This window comes from Bactrocera tryoni, unplaced genomic scaffold (genome assembly GCF_016617805.1).
Source record: "Bactrocera tryoni isolate S06 unplaced genomic scaffold, CSIRO_BtryS06_freeze2 scaffold_25, whole genome shotgun sequence".
Taxonomy (NCBI): Eukaryota; Metazoa; Arthropoda; class Insecta; order Diptera; family Tephritidae; genus Bactrocera; species Bactrocera tryoni.
The window spans coordinates 24,840,460-24,865,181 of NW_024395977.1; the positions used below are offsets into that span (position 1 = coordinate 24,840,460).

A 24,722-nucleotide genomic window follows, 5' to 3' on the forward strand; every position below is an offset into this window, starting at 1 on the left:
GATTGACATTCGCAAATCCGATGAATAACTCACAAGTCCAAACTTTGTGCGTTAAATTTGGGTACATCATACTTTTCCCACAGACTACTTTTTGTGTGGGCAAACCATCCAGTTTGTTGGTATTTGCAAAAGATGAGTTGACGACAAATACATATAGTACACTACATTGCAATGAAAGATTAATCTTTGCTTATTCTAAATTGCAATAATTAGTAGTTTAATTGTGATTTGATATATAAATACTTCATTTTCATTTCCTATAATTTTAGTGTTGGTTGTTTTTAAAAGTATTTCTTAAGGAATATATCCTACAAATGACGTATATTGCAAAATAACGGTTGCTGGTTCAACTGGTACCATATACTTATGTAGCGCCCTATGTCGTGCGATGCGTTCGCAAACCAGTAAACAATTTGTAGAATATTTTAAAAAATGTTACATGAATTTTTAAAGCCATTTCTTCTTGCCTTTTTACTTGAATTCTCAATCAACGAGGACATGCTTCCCTCCTATTCTTACATTAGTGACCCGTTTTTAAAATCAGTTTTGTAATAAAGTTACGCGCACTTTTTAATGAATCTTAACGATGGCTTCGAAACATTGCAGAAAATGATTCTGCACATAATTTTTTGCCACCACTTCCATTGCCAGTAATGTCCGAGGATAACATAGAGGTCTATTTCTCTTCACATCGTGGTGTAAGTGTTCCTTCAGCAAAGCTAATGGGATTGCAAACACCGATCGAGGCTGTACCCGCCTTTTGTAAGTGTAACGACATCCGGCGAAACTTTGTTGAAAACTTTACCGAAAGCCAGAAAAGGCGCCTGCAACTAGCCCTAAAGAAGTTGCCGCCCCAGCGGGTTATACAACATGATGAGACGACCTTTGGGTCCAGCGCTAAGCGAACGCATCCTGCATATTTTTTTGGGTTAACCGTTTGCCATCCTATACACAGGCAGCCATCATCTCAACAAGTATTCCCATCAAAAGGAAAATCAAAATTGCAGACTCAATTACTGAATGTCCGGCCATGAAAGAGGAAAAAGTTTCTGAAGTTAGCGCGGAACCCCAAACTTCGCGAGATTTTTTTCGCCTGAAAACCGAAATCGCTGTTTTGTCTAATCGTGTCAGCCGACTTTTAGATATGGACAGGAGTCGGCGGCGGGTCAAGTCTGTATCGCGTTACAGATCAGTAGATTTCAATGCACAACGTTTGCTGGTATCATGGTAAGTTTGCTAATAAAGCAACAAAATACCGTCAGCCATGATCCTACACACAACCGAAACCAACCAACCAGACACAATAGTTACGCTCTACTAATTCGGTACCAGAGACTGGCAAATACTCTGATACAAAAAGCACTTATCATATTCTGCGTTTATGACACGCCAGACAACATGAAGTTTTTGATCGGATCAACACAGAATGATGTTTCCATACAATTTTATGAAGAGAACACAAACCGGCATATGTGGTCTGCGTATTTAACGAAAATCAATATACCTAGGTAGGGAAACTGTGGTAATTGTAATTGTAATTGTAGTTGACCAACTGCACTCGTTTTCTGCATTAAACTATAATATATCCAATATTATAGGTTCACTTAACATTGCTAATATTTGTTACATACTGACGGATATATGTATTCAGAAAAAGCCTATCGGAACTTTGAAATCATTATATTGGGTACGTAGGTGCTTGGTTTAAGTTTCGTATATGGGAAAGGTTATGTTCCGATTTCAATTCTTTTTGGACGTAAGATGGCACACCTTAGAATCAATATTATCTGAAGGCTTAATTCCCATCACTTTACTGGTGCTTAATAAATATTTTGTATAGTATAGATATAGATTTTGTAGCAGTATAGATTCACATGGAATTTAAAACTTTTATATATGGGAAATAGGCGTAGTTTTTATCCGATTTTATAAATTATTATATAAAGTATGAATTAGTTATACGCACCAAATTTAGTTCAAATTAAGCGCCATGGGACATGTATTTGTATTTGTTCTCAAGTTACCGGTTACTCAGAAGGGCAAACGGACAAATATTTTAGATAAGTAATTAATCATTTGTATATATATAAGTAAATATCTCCATATCTAGCTCGATTATTTTTAGGTGATACGGTGGAAAAAACTTATTATGTTCTGTAGAAATATGTTGCAATAGTATTAAATTAAATAGTATGCAGTGATAACTATGAAATTAATTAGTACTAACGTGTAGACATCCAATACAATATTGCTTTTCTCAAATTTACTAAAGTTTGCAATTAAAACATGTTTCTTCCTTTTAATCTTAAAATAAACATTACCAAAAATTTTTAAGATAGTTTTATTTTTCAGGAAATCCTCATCAGCTATTCTGCAGATATATTTTCGAAATATCGGAAGTTGTGGATCAACCTGAGCGAATTATTGCAATCTTTGGGAAACGCATATGCAAGAACCTATTCTACTTACTGTATCTTTATGTAAGCTAAGCCTAACCTTTGGTATTAATTTCAAATTAATTATAGCTCAAAGTTAGTACGAAAGGGGTAATCAACTCAAGTGCACTCAAATATGGCATGATATGGCCAAAGTTCCGAGGCTATTATATACATATATACTTTTTCGTCGATTCATCAGATGTTGTCATCATCCATGCCTCTGCACCGTATAGCAGGACGGGTATAATGAGTAACTTGCATTCTGTCAAATAAGTACCTGGAAATTTTCATTTTAAATTTTCCCGCTAAGAATATTTAAAAAATTTTTTTCCCAGGTTTGCACAAATGTCAGCCATTATTCTGTCAATTTTTATTGCTATGTGTAATTTAGTTTGTTTACGGCGTCATTAGGAACAAGCCAACATTTTGTGTGCGTTGCTGGTAAAAATATTGAACAAAGAGTTTGTGTGAAATTTTGTGTTTCAAACGAAATTTCTTGTGCCAAACCGTTGGAAATGTTGAAAAAACATTTGGTGATTCAACCATGTTGAAAACCCAAGTTTCCGATTGGTATAAATCATTCAAAGAGGGGCGAGAAGAAGTGAACGATTTGCCACGTTCAGGACGGTTTTCGACTTCTTCAACTGAAGAAAACGTCGATAAAATAAAGGAAATGGTGCTCGAAAACCGTCATTATAGTTTGCGAGATATAGCCCGAATAATGAACATGTCTCATGAGACCGCTCGTCATATTTTGGTTGATGTTTTGGGTAAGCGGAAAGTCGCAGCGTGATTGGTGCCAAAAGATTTTGCACCACGATAACGCACCAGCGCACAAAGCGATCATTGTGAACGAGGTTTTGAACAAAAATTCAACAAATATCATCGAACAACCACCGTACTCTCCAGATATGGCCCGGTGTAACTTTTTCCTGTTTCCAAAACTCAAATTACCACTTCGTGGAACCCGTTTTGAGAGCATTGAAGACATCAAAACTAATTCGCAACGAGAACTGAAGGCCATCCCGGAATATAGCTTTTAAATGGTTTCGATGATTTCATTGTTCGTTGGAAAAAGTGTATTGCTTCGAAAGGGGCCCATTTTGACGGGGATATAATAAATGTAGATGATTGATAAGTTGTATGTGTTTCATATAAAATTTCCGGCACTTATTTAACAGAATGTATAGAGTTTTATTTTTGTTTGTCGAGAGAGGACTTTGTTTCCCAATTGCCTACATAGTCCAAAGTAGCACCTGTTGGCAAGAGATATTCGGCGTTGGATTTTTAGGCTGCCGTTGTTGTCGGTGTTGATGCTGGTTCGAAGTTATAACTGTCAGCAGTGACGTGGGTGCCTAGTCGCGACTGCGACGACTGTTTGATTGATGACAGGAGATATTTCGTCTTACTCTCGTTCACTGCCAGACCCATTTGCTTTGCTTCCTTATCTATTCTGGAGAAAGCAAAACTAACGGCGCGGATGTTGAGGCCAATGATATCAATATCATCGGCATACGCCAGCAGTTGTACACTCTTATTAAAGATTATACCCGCTTGATTAGGTTCTGTAGATCGAATTATTTTCTCCAGCAGCAGATTGAAGAAGTCGCACGATAGGGAGTCTCCTTTTGGTATCGAACGGCTCGCAGAGGTTTTTCCCGATCCTGATGGAGCTTTTGACACTGATAAGGTCCAATCAGTTTGTTGACGGTGAACTTTAATCTTTCACACAATACGCTCGATAGAACCTTGTATGCGATGTTTTGAAGACTCATCCGACGGTAGTTGGCGCAAATTGTGGGGTGTCCCTTTTTGTGGATTGGGCAGAGCACACTTAAATTCCAATCGTTGGGCATGATGCATGCTCCTTATAAGTTGTTCGCCGCCGCGTTTGAATACTTCAACTCTCGGTATCTATCCCATCAAGCACGTGGAGTGTTCAATTGTAACATTGCAAGGTAGACAGACTGTTTTCTCTCCACTTCGAAGTGACAATCCTCTACGTACCAGCTGTTCTTTTGCATTTTCCGAAAATCAATGAGTTCGGTTGCAGCTGTACGTAAGGAGCTTGAAGTGCCGTCCCACAGTTTCCTTATACCGAGTTATTGAAGAGTGCTCTCAGAGAGCAGGAGTGTAAGTCAAGTCAAAAATCAAAAAAATTGTTGACGTTCGTTTTTTGCTGCACAGAGGCGGGTGCGAATCGTGGCTGCAACAAGATAGTGGTCCGAGTCATTGCTAGGATCTCAGAGCGTACGCACTTCTAAAACACTGGAGACGTGTGTCCGTCTATCATGCCATAATTGACCTGGTTGTTGGCTTTTCGATCCGGAGACAACCAGGTAGCTTAGTGAATTTTTCAATGCTGGCTTTCCGGCAAAGTCGAGCGGCCTCATCCCATTTGGGACGTGGAGGCGCAAATCAGCGATATGTTGAAGACCTTCGCTTTGATGCGGCTATACGTTCATCCATTGGGGTGAATGACAGTACTCGGCGACGGAGTCTCTCTCCCACTACGAATCCCGCTCTGAATTTGCCCTCCGTTATATGGCCATTGTAGTAAATGCCACAAAGGTCTACTTGCCCCAGTCCTTGTCCCGTCCATCGCATTTTTTGGATTTTTCGCATTTTGATATCAACCTTCACTCTAACGAGGATATCAACCAATTGGGCAGCGGCACCTTCCCACACCGGACATTCCAGGTGCAAGCCCTCAAATCGTAATCCTTAATTCGTTTGCGATGGTCATCGTCAAAAGGGATTCTCTCATCCGAGACTGTTTAAAACTTTTCGTTCGGGGCTTTTTTAACGAGGCGGGTCCCAAACCCAGTGCACAAACCTATGGAGGGATGTTTTGCCATCTCACTTTAGCTCTCCTTCAAACGGATGTTCTTTGGCTACCCAAAGGTTACTTGGTCTGAGCTCTGAGCCGGAAGTCGTGAGCTGCTTGAGCCGTATGTAAAAGAGTTGTTTCTCGCCGCTACCAAGTGAATAGCGATCAGATAACTTTCCTTACTTGCGTGAACTGCATCTACAAATGACTCCATGTGTCCCTTTAATGTAAACAATCCAACAAATTTTCTTGACCTAACCTCAATTACAGAAAATCTCTACATTAATGAAAACATTGACTCCCTGTATATTCCCTCTCGTCAACAATAAAATAGCCGCAGGCATTTTAATAAAAACAAAAATTCTGTCTAATATATGTGAATACCATAAGATGCGATGAAAGCTGTGATATATACTCCAACACAAAAAAATCATTCAGAAAAAGGAGTATCAACTAGCTTAAGGGTTCAAAACGTAATCAATGTTATTTAAATAAAAAAAAAATAATAGTAACGGAAATGTAAACACTCTTTTGAATATGTTATCATTTGACTTATACCAGCTCCCTAAAGGTCTAAAAACCGTCTTCGAAACTATTCAAATCAAACCTTATGTTATATTATTAAAGATATAATTACTTATGTGAATAACAGCTTTTCACCTGACTACTTCACAAAAGAAAACCCAACAGAATCACTGGACATAAAAACAGAAGAAATTTAAACTAAAAATTAAACAACAACAAAATTCGAAAGAAACAAAAATGGTATAGGATAAATTGATAACAACTGCACAATACAAATCAATTAAACACCTCAAATTATATCAACGAAAATATATTATATCAATACAACTCATCATCGCAGCAATTAAAATAAAAAAAATTCATCAATTCATATATTTAATGTAATTAATTTTCATGAAGAAACCGAAAACAATTGTAATACCGGAAAAAAATTTAAATACAATTTTACTGCCAGCACTTTTTTCGAAAACAATTATGACTCACAAAATAACACAGACACTAACGAGTTTCTGTTCGAACTTTACTACAACAATCAGGAAATATGAAAGTCATTCAGTGTAATATCAATATTAATATTAGGTATAGATTAATAGCAGAATTCCAACTTCATATCATAGCAATGTAAGAAACACTTATCAGTCAGGGGCGGATCCAGAAATAGTTTTTGGAGGGAGAAATAAAAATTTACCTGATACATGAACATTGTTATATTAAATATAACAGTCTTCAAAGAGTTTAATAACATGGTGAAAAAATTTCAAATCGACCAATATCAAATCCTATTAAATTGGAAAAACACATTATAAATCGTAGACGTGCGGGTTACATACTTTATTGCAATGTATAGTACTGCCGTCAGTTCGTGTATTGAATAGAAATACAAGGTGCGTTCCAAAGTAAACAGGACTTTAAAAAAAAACAGAACAAATTTTTTTTTCGGCAAAATCAATTTATTTTATTCATTCTCCCTCTACTTCAATACACCTTTTTGCACGGTCCAAAAGCATGTCCAACGAGTGTTTTAGCTCGTTGGCCGGTATGGCCGCCAGTATGCCGTTACAAGCTTTTCATGAGCAAATGCATTTTCCGAAAACGAAGAAGTCGCACGGTACCATAACAGGTAAATACGGGAAGTGGCTAATGGTTAAAATAATCGTCTTTCGAATGTTGAATTCTGAGCAATTTTTGGTTGTCAGTCAATTTGTGCGGAAAAAACGGTGCATACACCTTTCGTAAGCCCAAAAGTTTGGTCCAAACGCGATAAATTGATGTTTTTGGAAATGTTCAATTCCATTTCCATGAATTTCAATAATGATTTCGCCTGTTTTTAGATGAATTCACGCACATTTTCGATGGAATTTCCGATGATCACGGATTTTGATTTGCCCACATGTTGATCGTCATTTATGACCACTTTGAAAACATTGAAACCAATCGTGCACTCTCTTACGGGATAGGCAATCAGCGCGATAAACTTGTTTCATAAATTGAAACATTTCGGTAAAAGATTTACCAATTTTAAAACAAAATTTAATGTTGGCTCTTTGTTCGAAGCTCATTTTCGCACCGATAACACAAACATACTGAGACTTAAAACGCAATAACTTCACTTCCAATAAACGAAACATGATGAAATTCTCACTGGACAATCGATAATGATAGCAGATTTTAATGCATCAGTCAACATGTTGATGGCGCCACCAGAGGGCGCTAGATTCAAAAAGTCCTGTTTACTATGGAAAGAACCTTGTATTTCACAAAATTAAACGATGCGGAACAAATGTTGAGAATTTTTCGAGAACTTCTTCTTTTCATGCGGCGAAGTGTTGAAAAAGAGCGTTCATAGCTCGCATTCGTCACAGAAAGTGTGCAGAATATGGAAACAGCAAACTCAGTTGAAATCCATACAATACTTCTCTAGAAAAGCGCGGTTTCAAATCTTCGCCGATTGTATCCAACAGAAGAATGTGCACTGAGACCTTGTGGTATTCAGAACATTTCTCGTTTTGCTTCAGTTCTGCCGCTATTTTTTCTTGTGTCTGAATAAATCGATCGAAAATATTCCTCAGCTTTTTGTCTTCCATTTCATATTTATCATATTTGATGCCTTTGCCAGATCTATCGATTATTTCTGAAGAATCATCTGAGTGAATGAGTTAGAGAAAGAATCTCACATATCGAAAAAAATACCAATTAAAATTTAAAATTTCCATACGACTGCGATGAGAATCGTTGCTTTGATTTTGTATATAATTTAAAAACCCGTCTTATATGGAAACAAATATATTCGCATATAGCCTTAGGGAAAATAAGGGATCTATACTTAGCAATTTGTAATACTAAATTTGGTGCTAGGCATCCCAACAATATCAAGTGTGCCAGAAGAAATCCTTAATAGGATTCGTATTTCTTGTGTATTCTTCTCATTTTGGTGCATCTAATACAAAAAGAAATTACTCATTTCAAGGCGAATAATACAAGTATTTATTAACATTAAATAATCTGCATACGTTGCTACAATTTGTAACTTCATTGGTATTTTAGAATTATTTATTATATTCAAAAATGGAAAGTCTTTTATTTCGTATTGCAATAATACCCGTGACAGACATGTAGTAACAATACCATATATGGTATAAATACCATATGTGTGTCACCAAATACTAGCAAAATACCATATGAGCAATTTAGTATTTTGCTGGTAACAATACTACTATGTTGTTCCATTGTGGTATTTCTATAAACACAGCTAAAAAAGGTAACAAACTTTGCTAAAACCTTTTACACATAAGCTCTTCGAAATATTCCGTAAAAATTACTTAAAAAATTAATAAATATGAAATGGAAAACAAAATATTTTCACAATTTTTTTCCGGAAAAGCAAGATTTGCCTCATTTTATAAAGCCTTTAACCAAATCATTTTTTGGGATGAAAATACATTCTGCTATTTTCGACCCCCTCATGTTAAATATTGGTGAAATCCGCTAATAATTTTTTGTGGTGAAATCCACTAATAGACAACAGAGCAGAGAACTTAAAACATTGAGAAGGTGCAGGTTCGATGTCGAACATTTTATAGAATTGAAGTACGCAATTCACCTCACAACCACAGCATTCACACTGTGAAATGTTAACACTTTTAACAGTTCTCCACATACTCAAACTGAATATGAAGAGAAAAAAATATATGTATTTTCGGCATATGATTCCATAGCATGTATGCCCAAGCAGAGAATATTGAAGAAAAATAAGTTCTTTGATATTCCATTTTTAACAGCGAAGAATGTGTACAAATACAGCTCTCTCACATATTCAAGAATATGAAGAGACATAAATATATGTATGTATGCATGCTCCTAATGATACTCCCAACCACAGCATTGTGATATTTTCATGCTTCAATTTTTGCTTGGAAACAGGCAATCGCAATGCATGCAAATATGTATGCTTTTTGCCGTCGGCATTTCCATATTGGCATGTAAATATGTAATAATTTTGTATGAATGCATGCATAGTATTATTTACAGTCAATTTGGACTTGCATATTTAATAATGTTATTTGATTTTTACATAATATACTATACTATAAATATTTTTGTATTATATTTCTAACTAATAGAAATTAAATTTATTAAAACAATATGTGTATTAGGGTGTGTCATTCTGAGTCAACCTTTTTTTTTAACTGAAAAACGGGCTAAAAACTTTCGAAATGTGAAAAAGAAAGTCACTCAAAAGATGAGCTCTTAATATTAATTTTAAGAGGTGCCTGTTTCAAATTTTCTGTTTACCATATAAATAACATGGAAAAAAAATAATTTTTTTGTGGTGGTTATTGTGCGGAGGTTATTATATGTGCACGCGATGGCTGCCAGAAGGGATGGCAAACTCGATTCCGATTCTACTCCAGAATCGAGTTTTCTCGTAAAATAATCGATTTTTCGGAATCGATCTTCAGCATTCGAAGTCGATTAAGAATCGATTCTTGACATTCGAAAAATCTATATCTTCTTCTTCTTAATTGGCGTAGACACCGCTTACGCGATTATAGCCGAGTTAACAACAGCGCGCCAGTCGTTTCTCCTTTTCGCTACGTGGCGCCAATGGGATATTCCAAGCGTAGCCAGGTCCTTCTCCACTTGGTCCTTCCAACGGAGTGGAAGTCTTCCTCTTCCTCTGCTTCCCCCGGCGGGTACTGCGTCGAATACTTTCAGAGCTGGAGTGTTTTCATCCATCCGGACAACATGACCTAGCCAGCGTAGCCGCTGTCTTTTAATTCGCTGAACTATGTCAATGTCGTCGTATATCTCGTACAGCTCATCGTTCCATCGAATGCGATATTCGCCGTGGCCAACGCGCAAAGAACCATAAATCTTTCGCAGAACTTTTCTCTCGAAAATTCGCAACGTCGACTCATCAGATGTTGACATCGTCCAAGCCTCTGCACCATATAGCAGGACGGGAATTATGAGCGACTTATAGAGTTTGGCTTTTGTTCGTCGAGAGAGGACTTTACTTTTCAATTGCCTACTCAGTCCGAAGTAGCACCTGTTGCAAGAACAATCCTGCGTTGGATTTCCAGGCTGACATTGTTGGTGGTGTTAATACTGGTTCCTAAATAGACGAAATTATCTACAACTTCAAAGTTATGACTGTCAACAGTGACGTGAGTGCCAAGTCGCGAGTGCGACGACTGTTTGTTTGATGACAGGAGATATTTCGTCTTGCCCTCGTTCACTGCCAGACCCATTTGTTTTGCTTCCTTGTCTAGTCTGGAGAAAGCAGAACTAACGGCGCGGGTGTTAAGGCCGATGATATCAATATCATCAGCATACGCCAGCAGCTGTACACTCTTATAAAAGATGGTACCTTCTCTACTGAAGTTCTGCAGCTCGAACTATTTTCTCCAGAAGCAGGTTGAAAAAGTCACACGATAGGGAATCGCCTTGTCTGAAACCTCGTTTGGTATCGAACGGCTCGGAGAGGTTCTTCCCGATTCTGACGGAGCTCTTCGTGTTGCTCAACGTCTGTTTACACAGCCGTATTAGTTTTGCGGGGATACCAAATTCAGACATCGCGGCATAGAGGCAGTTCCTTTTCGTACTGTCGAAAGCAGCTTTGAAATCGACGAAGAGGTGGTGTGTGTCGATTTTCCTTTTTACGGGTTTCCAAGATTTGGCGCATGGTGAATATCTGGTCGGTTGTTGATTTTCCAGGTCTAAAGCCACACTGATAAGGTCCAATCAGTTTGTTGACGGTGGGCTTTAATCTTTCACACAATACGCTCGATAGAACCTTATATGCGATGTTAAGGAGGCTAATACCACGGTAGTTGGCGCAGATTGTGGGGTCTCCTTTTTTATGGATTGGGCATAGCACACTTAAATTCCAATCGTTGGGCATGCTTTCGTCCGACCATATTTTACAAAGAAGCTGATGCATGCTCCTTATCAGTTCTTCGCCGCCGTGTTTGAATAGCTCGGCCGGCAATCCATCGGCCCCCGCCGCTTTGCTGTTCTTCAGGCGGGCAATTGCTATTCGAACTTCTTCATGGTCGGGTAATGGAACGTCTGCTTTATCGTCATCGATTGGGGAATCGGGTTCACCTTCTCCTGGCGTTGTGCATTCTCTGCCATTCAGCAAGTTGGAGAAGTGTTCCCTCCATAATTTAAGTATGCTCTGGGTATCAGTCACTAGATCGCCTTTGGGGGTTCTACAAGAGTATGCTCCGGTCTTGAAACCTTCTGTAAGCCGCCGCATTTTTTCGTAGAATTTTCGAGCATTACCCCTGTCGGCCAGCTTATCAAGCTCTTCATACTCACGCATTTCGGCCTCTTTCTTTTTCTGTCTGCAGATGCGTCTCGCTTCCCTCTTCAATTCTCGGTATCTATCCCATCCCGCACGTGTTGTGGTCGATCGTAACGTTGCGAGGTAGGCAGCCTGTTTTCTTTCCGCTGCGGCGCGGCACTCCTCGTCGTACCAGTTGTTCTTTTGCACTTTCCGAAAACCAAGGGTTTCGGATGCATCTGTACGTAAGGAGTTTGAAATGCCGTCCCACAGTTCCCTTATACCGAGTTGTTGATGAGTGCTCTCAGAGAGCATGAGTGCAAGCCGAGTAGAAAATCGTTCGGCAGTCTGTTGTGATTGCAGCTTTTCGACGTCGAACCTTCCTTGTGTTTGTTAGCGTGCGTTTTTTGATGCACAGACGCGGGTGCGAATCTTGGCTGCAACAAGATAGTGGTCCTAGTCGATGTTAGGACCTCGGAGCGCACGCACATCTAAAACACTGGAGACGTGTCTTCCGTCTATCACAACATGATCGATCTGGTTGGTAGTTTTTCGATCCGGAGACTGCCAGGTAGCTTGATGAATCTTTTTGTGCTGGAATCTAGTACTACAGATAACCATATTTCGGGCCCCGGCGAAGTCGATCAGCCTCAACCCATTTGGGGATGTTTCCTCGTGGAGGCTGAATTCACCGACCGTAGTGCCAAAGATACCTTCTTTGCCTACCCTGGCGTTAAAGTCGCCAAGCACGATTTTGATATCGTGGTGGGGGCATCTCTCATAAGTGCGTTCCAAGCACTCATAAAAGGCATCTTTGGTCACATCGTCCTTCTCATCCGTCGGAGCGTGGGCGCAGATCAGCGATATGTTGAAGAACCTCGCTTTGATGCGGATTGTGGCTAGACGTTCATTCACCGGAGTGAATGATAGTACTCGGCGACGGAGTCTCTCTCCCACCACGAATCCAACACCAAACTTGCGTTCCTTTATATGGCCACTGTAGTAAATGTCACAAGGACCTACTCGTCTCTGTCCTTGTCCCGTCCATCGCATTTCTTGGACGGCGGTGATGTCAGCCTTTATTTTCACGAGGACATCAACCAGCTGGGCAGCGACACCTTCCCAATTAAGGGACCGGACATTCCGGGTGCATGCCCTGATATCGTTGGCCTTATTTCGTTTGCCATGGTCGTCAACAAAAGAGGGTTTCTCATCCGAGGCTGTTTGTCGTTTTTCGTTGGGGTAGGCTTTTTACGTGGCGGGTCCCAAACCCAGCGCACAACCCTATGCAGGGGATGTTTCGCCTTCTCACTTTAGCTCACCTTCGAACGGATGTTCTTAGGCTACCCAGAGGATACTTGGTCAAAGACCGGAAGTCGTGAGCTGCTTGAGTCATATGTAAAAGAATCGTTTCTGGCCACTCCCAAGTGAATGGCGATCAGAGAACTTTCCTCACTTGCGTGAACTTCTACACATGACCCCATCCTCCGATATAGTCCACAGCAAAACATTGCTCCTCCTAGACCCCCTAAACCACCTCAACCGATGGACGTGGATGAGAGTATAAGGACAAGAGCCGTTAATTACGCAAATCGGCCAAAACCCCAAGAATCCGGTAAAAGACCATCAAACGCTTCAATGATAAATAACCCCCCACAAAAAATTCAAAGAAACTTTCACATAAATTCTAACGAACGACTAGACAACGAAAGCGTATGCAACTACAATGACCAATACAACTACAATAACCCATACGACTACAATGAGCAAACATACAATGAGCCAAATCACAAGGACACAATTGAAGAAACACTCGACCTCACTGACGTACAATTTTTGGACTAAATTGCTCTTTGCTACCTTATTTCAGATGCAGGACGAAGAGCGGCGAAATAATGCAAATATTAGTAGACACCGGATTCAATAAAAATTACATACAATCAAGCTTAGTAGAAAATGCAATAGCGAACAATACTCCTTTTCTAGCCAACTCAGTAGACGGCAAAATAAAAATTACTCACCAAACATATCTAAATCTTTTCAATTAGGAAAATTGCAAATTAATTTTCCATGCCATATTAAGAAACGATAGCTTAAAAGCACTTTCAGCAATCATACACACAAAAGAAAATTACATGATAATAGCAAATACGAAAAGAATCTATCTGAGACAATATAGTGTACAAGACGTTAACTTAATACATATCCGCGACGAACGTATGAGTACAGTAGAAAAACATGCAATAAGGAAACTAGTACAAAAGCACCGAAACCTATTTTCGGAACCGGACGAAAAACTAACCTACACAACAAAAGTAGCTGCAGGCATTCGAACAAATTCAGACACGCCTATATACTCCAAGTCCTACCTTTATCCTATTAGCCTTAAACAGGAAGTTGAAAAACAAGTAAATAAATTATTAGACGACGGTATCATACGACAATCAAGATCACCCTATAACTCACCTGTATGGGTAGTGCCTAAAAAAGAGGACGCGTCTGGCAGACACAAATTTAGAATGGTTATAGATTACAGGAAGCTAAACGCAGTTACAGTTGCAGATAGGTATCCAATACCTGAAATAAATAAAGTTCTCTCCCAACTAGGAGAAAACCGATTTTTCTCTGTGATTGATTTAAAAACCGGTTTCCATCAAATTCCTCTTAAGGAATCTGACGTGGAAAAAAAAGCATTTTCGGTGAACAATGGGAAAAACGAGTTCACCCGACTTCCGTTTGATTTGGAAAATGCCCCAGCCATATTTCGACGCTTGACAACATACTAAGACAATACATAGGCAAAATATGATATGTATATAAAGACGATATAATTATATTTAGTAGAGACGAAAAATCACACTCCGAACACATGCACACAGTTTTTGATACCCTCAGTAAAGCAAACATGAAGGTTCAAATCGATAAATGCGAACTCTTCAAAAAGTAGGTCGAAATCCTAGGATTCGTTGTATCTTCCAAGAAAATTTCTACAAACCCTTCCAAAGTACAATCAATCTCAAATTTTCCATACCCCCAGACGATCAAGGACTTACGATCATTCTTAGACTTATCCGCATATTATAGAAAATTTGTCAAGGATTATGCCAAATTGGCCAAGCCACTTACATCCTTTCTTAGAGGTGAGGAAGGAAGAATGTCGAAAAAAGCTCGAAGAAAATCCAAATAAATCTAAATCAGGAAGCTAAATCTGCATTCAACAAAATTAAATCCACACTGACATCTAAAGACGTAATTTTACAATATCCTGATTATAAGAAAGAATTTGACCTAACTACTGACGCCTCAAAGTATGCCATAGGCGCCGTCTTAGAGCAAAATGGCAAACCAATAAACTTTATATCAAGAACATTGAACAAGTCCAAAGAAAATTACGCAGTCAACGAAAAAGAAATTCTTGCCATTATATGGGTACTGAACTCATGTAGAAACTATCTATACGGTACAGCAAAAGTTGTAATACATACAGACCACCAACCACTTACATACGCTCTCAGTAAAAAAAATAATAACTCCAAACTAAAGCGATGGAAAGCCATACTTGAAGAATATAACTATGAATTAAAATACAAACCATTGAAAGCCAATGTAGTTGCAGATACATTATCCAGGCCTTTTGAAGTAAACTCCTTATCAGTTGCTACACATTCCGACGAAAGCTCATCACACAATCTACTTCCAGCAGTAGAAGGACCCATGAATGCATTCAAGAATCAAATTTGGATCTCCTTAGCAGATGAAGACAGCTACCAGTTTAAAATACCATTCCCGACCTACCATAGACATAATATATAATCACCAAACCCAACTTTTCAACAGAGAATTTAACTTCACTATTGAAACGATACCTTAACCCCTCAGTGATAAAGGGTATATTTACCTCTGAAGAAATAATATGGGAAAATCCAAGAAATTTACCCGCTTCACTTTGGTAATTATAAATTTCGGTACTCCCAAATAGAAGTAAAGGACATAACAAGCGAGGATGCAAAAAACGAGGAAATACTAAACGAACACACTAATACAAAGATGTTACTTTCCAAAGATGAAAACAAAAATATAAAATATAATTAAACAGTGTAGAGTCTGCAAGGAAAACAAGTATGATCGCATCCCCAATAAACCGCAACTATTAGAAACTCCAATACCTCAATACCCTGGAGAAATTGTGCATATAGATGTTTACAGTACGGAAAAAAAATTAGTTCTAATAGCAGTAGATAAATTCTCCAAATATGCTCAAGTTAAAATAACACTGTGGAACATTTTTTGGATTATTGTCTGGGGGGTGAGAAATTCCAAGTCAGGGTGATGGTACTAGGTCAGTATGTCATCAAAAACGTAGTTTAACATAAAAAAAACTACGTTTTCGCCAAAATGTTACAACTAAGCGAAAAAACATCAAGATAAGGGAAACATTTAAAAGGTCATAAAAAAAACTGACACATACGAACGCTAAACCCTTTGAGGGTTTTACTCTACTGACCTAGTACCATCACCCTGACTTGGAATTTCTCATCCCCCAGATTAGCTGTTGTACTGTGTAATAGTGTCAAAATCAATAGAAGACATCAGAGAAGCTTTGCAACAAATACTTTTCGCTTTTGGTATACCCAAAACAATAGTTATCGACCTTTACCTTTTATGACCTTTTAAATGTTTTCCTTATCTTGATGTTTTTTCGCTTAGTTGTAACATTTTGGCGAAAACGTAGTTTTTTTTATGTTAAACTACGTTTTTGCCAAAATGTTACAACTAAACGAAAAAAATGTTATGTTAAATGTTATGTTAAACTACGTTTTTGCCAAAATGTTACAACTAAGCGAAAAAACATCAAGATAAGAAAAAAATTTAAAAGGTCGTAAAAAAAAAACTGACACATACGAACGCCAAATCATTTGAGGGTTTTACTATACTGACCTAGTACCATCACCCTGACTTGGAATTTCTCACCCCCCAGATTAGCTGTTGTACTGTGTAATAGAGTCAAAATTAATAGAAGATATCAGAGAAGCTTTGCAACAAATACTTTTCGCTTTTGGTATACCCAAAACAATAGTTATCGACAACGAGAAATCTTTAAATTCAGCTTCCATACAATTTATGGTCGAAGACCAACTCGGTATTAAAACTTTTAAAACTCCCCCATACACAAGCACAGTTAACGGACAAGTAGAAAGATTTTATTCTACCCTGTCTGAAAACTGCCTTCAAACGGAACGCACACACCGCTTATTCCAAGAACTCTTAGACCGATGTACATACGAATATAACTACACCATACATTCCGCAACAGGGAAACGACCCATAAGACAGACACAGTAGACCCAGAGCAGTATGAAAATGCACGACATGAAAATATAGAAACCCTTCGGAGAAGCCAGACAAAAGATTTAGAAAACCATAATAAAACACGGAAACCTATGAAAATATATACTCCTGGAGATGTAATTTATGTCAGAATAAACAAACGAATAGGGTCAAAACTTACTGCAAAATATAGAAAGGAAACAGTTAAGGAAGACAAATCCAGTGTAGTAATCACTGAAAAAGGACGAACGGTACATAAAATAAACATCAGACAATAGTAATTTTTTTCTCTTTTACTTTGCAGGTTTTTTGTGCACCTAGTGTACGCAGACTTTAAAATAATAGACTATACAAATTCACAATTAGCAACATTTGATAGAGGATTGACAAGAATACAAACGGGAACCTACCGAATAATACATAAAGTAGACCTAGACGCTTTTCAAATGACACTCGACGAAATTGACAGTACTATTAAAACCAAGATAACATCAGAAAATCCTTTTCTACCCATCTTGATAAATGAATTAACCCTTAAACAAACTTACCTATATAGATTCCGGCCCAAAAGATTTAAAAAATCTATAGAAACAAAGGAAAAGTCTGGAAATGGATCGCGGGAAATCCCGATCATGACGACTAAGTAATTTTAGATAATCAAATAAATAATATAATAAACAATAACAATAATCAAGTAGTAATAATAAAATAATTTTTGACAGGATAAACAATATTACGAGAGTATCGAATAAGATTTTAAAAGCGGTACAATCTAATGAAGATGTACAACGCAATTTTGCTATAGAATGAAAATATAAATTAAAGATTGTAAAAGAAGAAATTATTAATATTGATTATGCGATTCATTGGGCCAAAGCCGGAATCGGCAATATTTTATCAAATGAAGAACTAGCATTAGCAAAATCCATTTTCATAAAAAATAACTTCATTTATTAATAACATTCCGTATGAGGATATCGTAACCTGTAGTAAACATAAGGTATTTGGAATAAAAACAAAATGTAGTGAGAATTATCATATAAGAATTTGTAACTATAAGAATATGATAGATATTAGTAATACTACTTGTGTCCCGCAACTACTCAGAAGCGAACCAGCAGAATGCACTCAAATAAATAACCAGCACATCATATCGATAGAAAACATCTCCGCTGGCATCATAATGGGTTGTCAAAAAAGTCTTACGGTATTTTTATTGAAATTGAAATGAATTTTTGATGACTCATGCCCAGCTCTTGACCGATGCTACGACTGCTACTATGCCGGTATCTTTCGACCAATACAGCGATTTTATCGCAATTTTCGACGACAGGCCTTCAGGAGAGTGGTGCATCTTCGACCACCTCTACACCAGAACGAAAACGTTGAAACCATCGTTGTGCGGTGGAAATGGAAACTGTATCGGGTCCATAAACTGCACAAATTTTATTGTCGGCTTGAGATGCATTTTTGCCTTTATCGTAGTAGTACTGTAAAATATGACGTATTTTCTCTTTATTTTGCTCCATGTTTGCGACGCTATAACTCTCAAACGATTTAAAAGAAACGACAATCAATCACGTGTTAGCCCGTGAAATGAGCTTTACAAGAAGGTATAGCATGACCCGATGCGACGAATAAAACAAGAACTATGCGCTTTCAGCGCCAACTAGCAAAAATACCGCAAGACTTTTTTGACAACCTATTATTACTAAACCAGTATAAAGGCACAATTGAAATCGATTACCAAAAAATAAATCTTGTGGGATCATACGCCGTTCAATATCGTAATTCCACAGTTTTAATCGACAACCAAAAACACTCCTTTAATGAAATACTAACTAGCAAACCATTACCAGCAATCCTACAGTCAAATATGCCGTCGAACAAAGAGGAGGAAATTCTCAGCCTTGAGATGATGAAGGAACTCCACATAAATAACACCAATCATTTACAAACACTGCAGACAGCCCACACAGCAGCTCTAATAACAAATTTTTCATTAGTAGTTATTTGCCTGATCAGTCTAGCAACAATACGCACTGCATCAATCATAAGGAAGAATTGTAAGACAAAACTAATAGAACCATCGAGCTACAATGTAAACGTGAATGTGGCCAATAATAAAGAAAACACATCGGAAACTCACACGTCAAAAGTGCCAATAACCCTAATAGTTCGTTTTTGACGGCGGAGGAGTTAGCAACATTAAAGTTAACTGCGATAAACATAATAATGCTGGATAAACAATATACCAATCAACATCCGGCACGCGCAGTATAAACTACAGCCAGGAACGTTTCAATTTAACCGGCAATAAATTATACATTGCCGAACAAATAATGCACAAGCATACAAACATACATATGCGTACACATGTGAATATTTTACCAACAAAAAATTTTAACATTGTTCTACAAAAACAACAATTGCCTAAATAGTATAAGCATGGCAAGCCGAATTGGCGAAGCCCAAATGTAGTAAATTTTACAACAAAAACGATTTCATTCATAAACGCAGGCGCATATTCCACAAGCGACCTCGCTTCATTCACAAAAACAGACGCTGTAACACCTCCCCGAGCGTGCCTTTGCCCACAAGCGTCTTTTCGCGACGATGGCAAAAGCTAAATATCATAAATTAAACATCTTTCTGGTGTTTGTTCCAAGAAAGAAGTGAGAAAAGTGGCTTGTTGTTTTTTTTCAGAAAAATGGTAAAAATTTTACTTTTTTTTACAAAATCGTGAAAAATGAAATAAAGAATAATTTTATTTTATTTTTTAATTATTTCAAAAAAGTTATATTTATTTCGAATATTACAAAAAGAAGATATGCCAATTGAACTGAAATGTGCTCAGAAATCTTTGAAATGAGTAAGAAGTCAATCTATTGTGTCTTTTGCTTGTTTTATATTATAAGCTTTTCACTCAACAGATGTTAAGCAAAAATAAAACAAAAGAAGACAAACACATTTTTTAGCTTCGGTTACAAACGCGTCGATAATTGAGAATTGTGCAGATTTCTGCTTGTGCATATTTATGCAAAATTATTTAAAATAAATATTTAAACCTATTCTAATTGTGTTTCTTTAATATTTGTGAATATTTTGTGTCTACAAGTGCAATAATATTTGGAAAAAGGGTGAGTAAAACAAATACTAATTCAATATGAAAAAAAATACATTTAGTGCATATATGAGCCGGGAAAAAAGGCTTTTAATCTTAGTGCATCTAAATTTGTGAAAAAGATGTAAATTTTGATTGTGATCCTGATGTGGAGAGATGCCGTTCACTAAGCTCCCTTGATTTTTCTTCAAACTGCAGTGATAGCTACATTGTATGTTAGTGATAGGAATAATAGTGATTGCGAAATTTTAAAAGTGATAGAAAATAATTCATTTAGCTTAGAATTAAAAACTTGGGTTTTAAGAAATAGGGTATTCCCATAATACAGTAACCGATCTTCTGCAAACGTTGCGAAAAATAGGTTGCACAGATTTACCTCTAACGGCAAAAAATCTCCTAGGTACCAGCCGAAAAAAAGTAAATATTCAAACGATTCCAAGTGGAACTTTTTTATATAGAGGAATTCAAAATCATTTTGAGAAAAATTCATTTCCTCAACTTGAAAATGAAAATAATATTGTGCTAGATGTGGGAATAGATAACCTGAAATTATTCAAGAATTCGAATAAAGTATTATGGCCTATTCTAGCATCGATAGATAATTTTCCAAACGAATTGCGGCTTACAATTGCATGCTTTTCTGGAACAGAAAAACATTGGAGCATCAATGATGGTCTTCAGGTTGGTAATTATCCTGTAAAGAAGAAATTCGACATTCGTTTGTTTTTCTGCAATGCTCCCGCTCGAGCTCTTGTTACAGGTGTGCAGTCGCATACTAGAAAAAGTAGTTGTTCTAAATGTGATGAAGCGGTTGACTACAAAGAAAAAAGAGTTTGTTTTTCACAAGAGCTGACCATTCTTTTAAAAATAGAAGAGGCAGATCACATAACATTAATCCTTTTAAATTTAGAAAAAGCATTTTAGAGTCAGGAAATTTCAAAATGGTTTCCCAATTTCCTTTATACCCAAAGCACCTTGTAGATCTTGGGGTATATAAAAAGTTGCTTCAATTGTTGATTAAAAAAGGCAATATAAAGGTAAGCAAAGTTAACGAAAAAATAACATTTCTTTCCAATTTAGTTCCTTCAGAGTTCGGTCGAATATGCAGAAGTTTTGATAAAATCAGCAGTTGGAAAGCGACAGAGTTTAGGCAGTTCTTATTGTATATATATTTATACTCTCGCAACAATGTTGCTAAGGAGAGTATTATAGTTTTGTTCACATAACGGTTGTTTGTAAGTCCTAAAACTAAAAGAGTCAGATATAGGGTTATATATACCAAAGTGATCAGGGCGACGAGTAGAGTCGAAATCCGGATGTCTGTCTGTCCGTCCGTCAGTCCGTCCGTCCGTGCAAGCTGTAACTTGAGTAAAAATTAAGATATCATGATGAAACTTGGTACACGTATTCCTTGGCTCCATAAGAAGGTTAAGTTCGAAGATGGGCAAAATCGGCCAACTGCCACGCCCACAAAATGGCGGAAACCGAAAACCTATAAAGTGTCATAATTAAACCATAAATAAAGATATTAAAGTGAAATTTGTCACAAAGGATCGCATTAGGGAGGAGCATATTTGAACGCTTTTTTTTTTGGAAAAGTGGGCGTGGCCCCGCCCCTGCTAAGTTTTTTGTACATATCTTGGAAACTACTATAGCTATGTCAACCAAACTCTACAGAGTCGTTTTCTTCAGGCATTTCCATATCAATTCAAAATGGAAGAAATCGGATAATAACCACGCCTACCTCCCATACAAAGGTTATGTTGAAAATCACTAAAAGTGCGTTAACCGACTAACAAAAATCGCCAGAAACACTAAATTTTACGGAAGAAATTGCAGAAGGAAGCTGCACCCAGGCTTTTTTTAAAAATTGAAAATGGGCGTGGCCTCGCCCATTTATGGACCAAAAACCATATCTCAGGAACTACTAGACCGATTTCAATGAAATTCGGTGTATAATATTTTCTTAACACCCTGATGAGATCTACGAAATATGGGTAAAATCGGTTCACAACCACGCCTTCTTCCAATATAACGCTATTTTGAATTCCATCTGATGCCTTTTCTGTATAATACGAGTAGGTATATACATTAGGAACCAATGAAGATAGCGGAATAAAACTTTACAAAAATACGGTATTTGAAAAATATGTAAATGACGTATAATGAAATCTAGATTATCACTTTATCATGCGAGAGTATAAAATGTTCGGTGACACCCGAACTTAGCCCTTCCTTACTTGTTTTGTATTGCATTGGTGGTGACCATTACTACCATTTCCTCTTATTGCACGCAGGTATAAGGCTACTGTCATGCAAGAAGTCTTATAGCACTGAAGGCAATGTTGCCCAACAAATCTTGGAAGAATTTGTTGATTTGTTTGGAAATATATTCTGTGACCATTTAGTTAGTTACAATATACATGGTTTACTCCATTTAACTGACTGTACCAAGCAATATGGTCCTCTAGATAACTTTTCCGCTTACAAGTTTGAAAATCACATGCAATATTTAAAAAACTTATAAATAAGCCCAATAAAATCCTGCAGCAATTACATTTAAGGCTTGAAGAAAGAAATATTCCAGTTTTTACTTGCAATAAAATATCTAAAATTAATTCGTTTAATATAGATTTTAAAAAGAAAAGGACTCCTATAGTTTTAGTCAAAAATTAGGCCCCATAAAAGTTACAGGCATGACAGAGGAATCTGGTATCGCAACTTTATCGGCACATTGTTTCTTGGGTGTTGAAAACTATTTTCAAGAACCATTGGAATCGTCATCTGGTTTGGGTATTTTGTTGGCAGATATATTGGACTCACATTTCTTTAAAAAGAAAAAGGCGATATAGTTTTTAAATATTTTGCTATTCCACATAGGGCAAGTTTCTTCTAATTCCTAATTATCTATTTCATGAATTTTCAAATTAGTACCACTGTAATTATTGTATCCCGGTGGTATTTTATTATATTATGTTAAGTTATTTAAAATAAATTTTGAAGCTGCCAAATTTTTATTTCTTAATTAGATGGATTCACCTTTTTGATGACACCTATTTGGAGGAATGCCCAACAACTTCTTCGACTCCCGTAAAAGGTATAGGTAAAATTGTAATTTAAGTTTTCAATTTATTTTTACGCATTTGTTATTATAGAACAATTGACATTTAAACGGAAGAAACTCAACATTTCTGGTTGCTACAACTCAGAGGCAAACTTCTTAAAACAAGAAGGAAACAATTTGCCTGTGGATGGAAATGGTAATCCAATATATTGTTAAAATGCATGTCTTAAAAATTTTACTTTATTATGTTTACACCAAAAACATCTAATTTAACATGTTAACAACTATTTCCACCCAACTACAAGAGTTATCTTCAAGAGTTGATAATATGGAAAGGAAGATGGACAGCTTTTTGAAAGAAAATGTAAGTTTATGTCGATAAAAGTGTTTAGATATTGTTGTTAAGGCATTATTTAAGTATTCTCTAACTACACTTGTTCTTTTCAAATAATTCAAAAAAGCGAAGAAATGGCCCAACAAAAAACCGTCCGCGAATGTAAGATGCTAATTCGAAAAGTTCACCAATCAGTATGCCGACTGACTGGCGAAAACTTCGACAACACACAAACAGAAATTGCTACCACCCTACCATTAACAACAGTAGCTGCAGCTTTGGAAATGGAAGAAAAACTGAAATGCGAAGAATTCGGTACAGCAACGGCTAGTAATGTATACAATTTTTTCAATAAACAATATTTTTATTTATTTTGCATAATATTTTGAAATTACAGAAACAGTTTGTTTTAAGGATGAAAGGTATTTCCGACAGTGTATGTGATGCGTTGCGGCATCTGTACACTGACGAATTCCTGATTTTGTGTAACTGGGACGGTAGGGGAGGCAAACAACCGCAATCTAAATTTCTGTTGACCAACATATGTATTATGTGGTCAATTTAATACATACATATTGACCTAAAAAGAGGTATTTTAAATTGATTTTTCATTATATTTTTTATAGATTGTTTCATCACTTGTTGACTTGCAAATTTCGAGCAACAAATGCGGAAGTCCATCGAAATGAGCCACCACTTAAGCAAAAAAATATAGGAAGCGAATAGCTGAGTGATAAATATAATATTGTAATAATTTGTTTGATATATGTATATGCATATATGTATATATTATTTTTTGTATCCATATAAGAATTTATAGAAATAATTTTTATATTATTAAAAAAAATGTCAAAAGATGAAGCTGAATTGAATTTAATGTAAATTTAAATAAAATTATTTTATTATTAAAATTAATTAAAAAATATATATTTTATAAAAAAAAATCTTTATATTTTAGAGTTTCGAACTTTAGGTTGAAGGAATGACAAGCGTGTGGTTTACCCACTAGGCTATTGCAGAATGCACCGTCACGCTTTCCTGAAAGCAGTTTTGTTGATTTATACCAAATTTAATGAAAGTGTGAGAAAGAAGGATATAGTTTTATTACAGCGGAAAATATGTGAGCGAGAAGGTGACAAAAGATCACATGTATACAAAAGTTTTGGGGGCTTTTTTGATTCGCCCTTAAGAACGTGATAGGAAAAAGTGACAATTAAACCGGCACGCGTTACCGGCATGTCACTAGGTAACATGACCGTCACTGTTCTAACTATATAAGATATAGTCGTCC

At 36.8% G+C, this 24,722-nt stretch overlaps 1 protein-coding gene across 1 annotated transcript in view; it reads left to right on the plus strand.

The window, feature by feature from the left end:
• Positions 1–24,161, plus strand: part of LOC120780822 — a 58,668-nt gene extending 34,507 nt beyond the window's left edge. Inside the window, exons 2-6 of the mRNA XM_040113067.1 lie at positions 2,353–2,480; positions 23,063–23,130; positions 23,189–23,293; positions 23,403–23,461; positions 23,559–24,161. Coding sequence (XP_039969001.1) covers positions 2,353–2,480; positions 23,063–23,130; positions 23,189–23,293; positions 23,403–23,461; positions 23,559–23,597 — 399 coding nt within the window. The 3' untranslated portion in view covers positions 23,598–24,161. The remainder of the gene's footprint in view (positions 1–2,352; positions 2,481–23,062; positions 23,131–23,188; positions 23,294–23,402; positions 23,462–23,558) is intronic.
• The last annotated feature ends 561 nt before the right edge of the window (positions 24,162–24,722 follow it).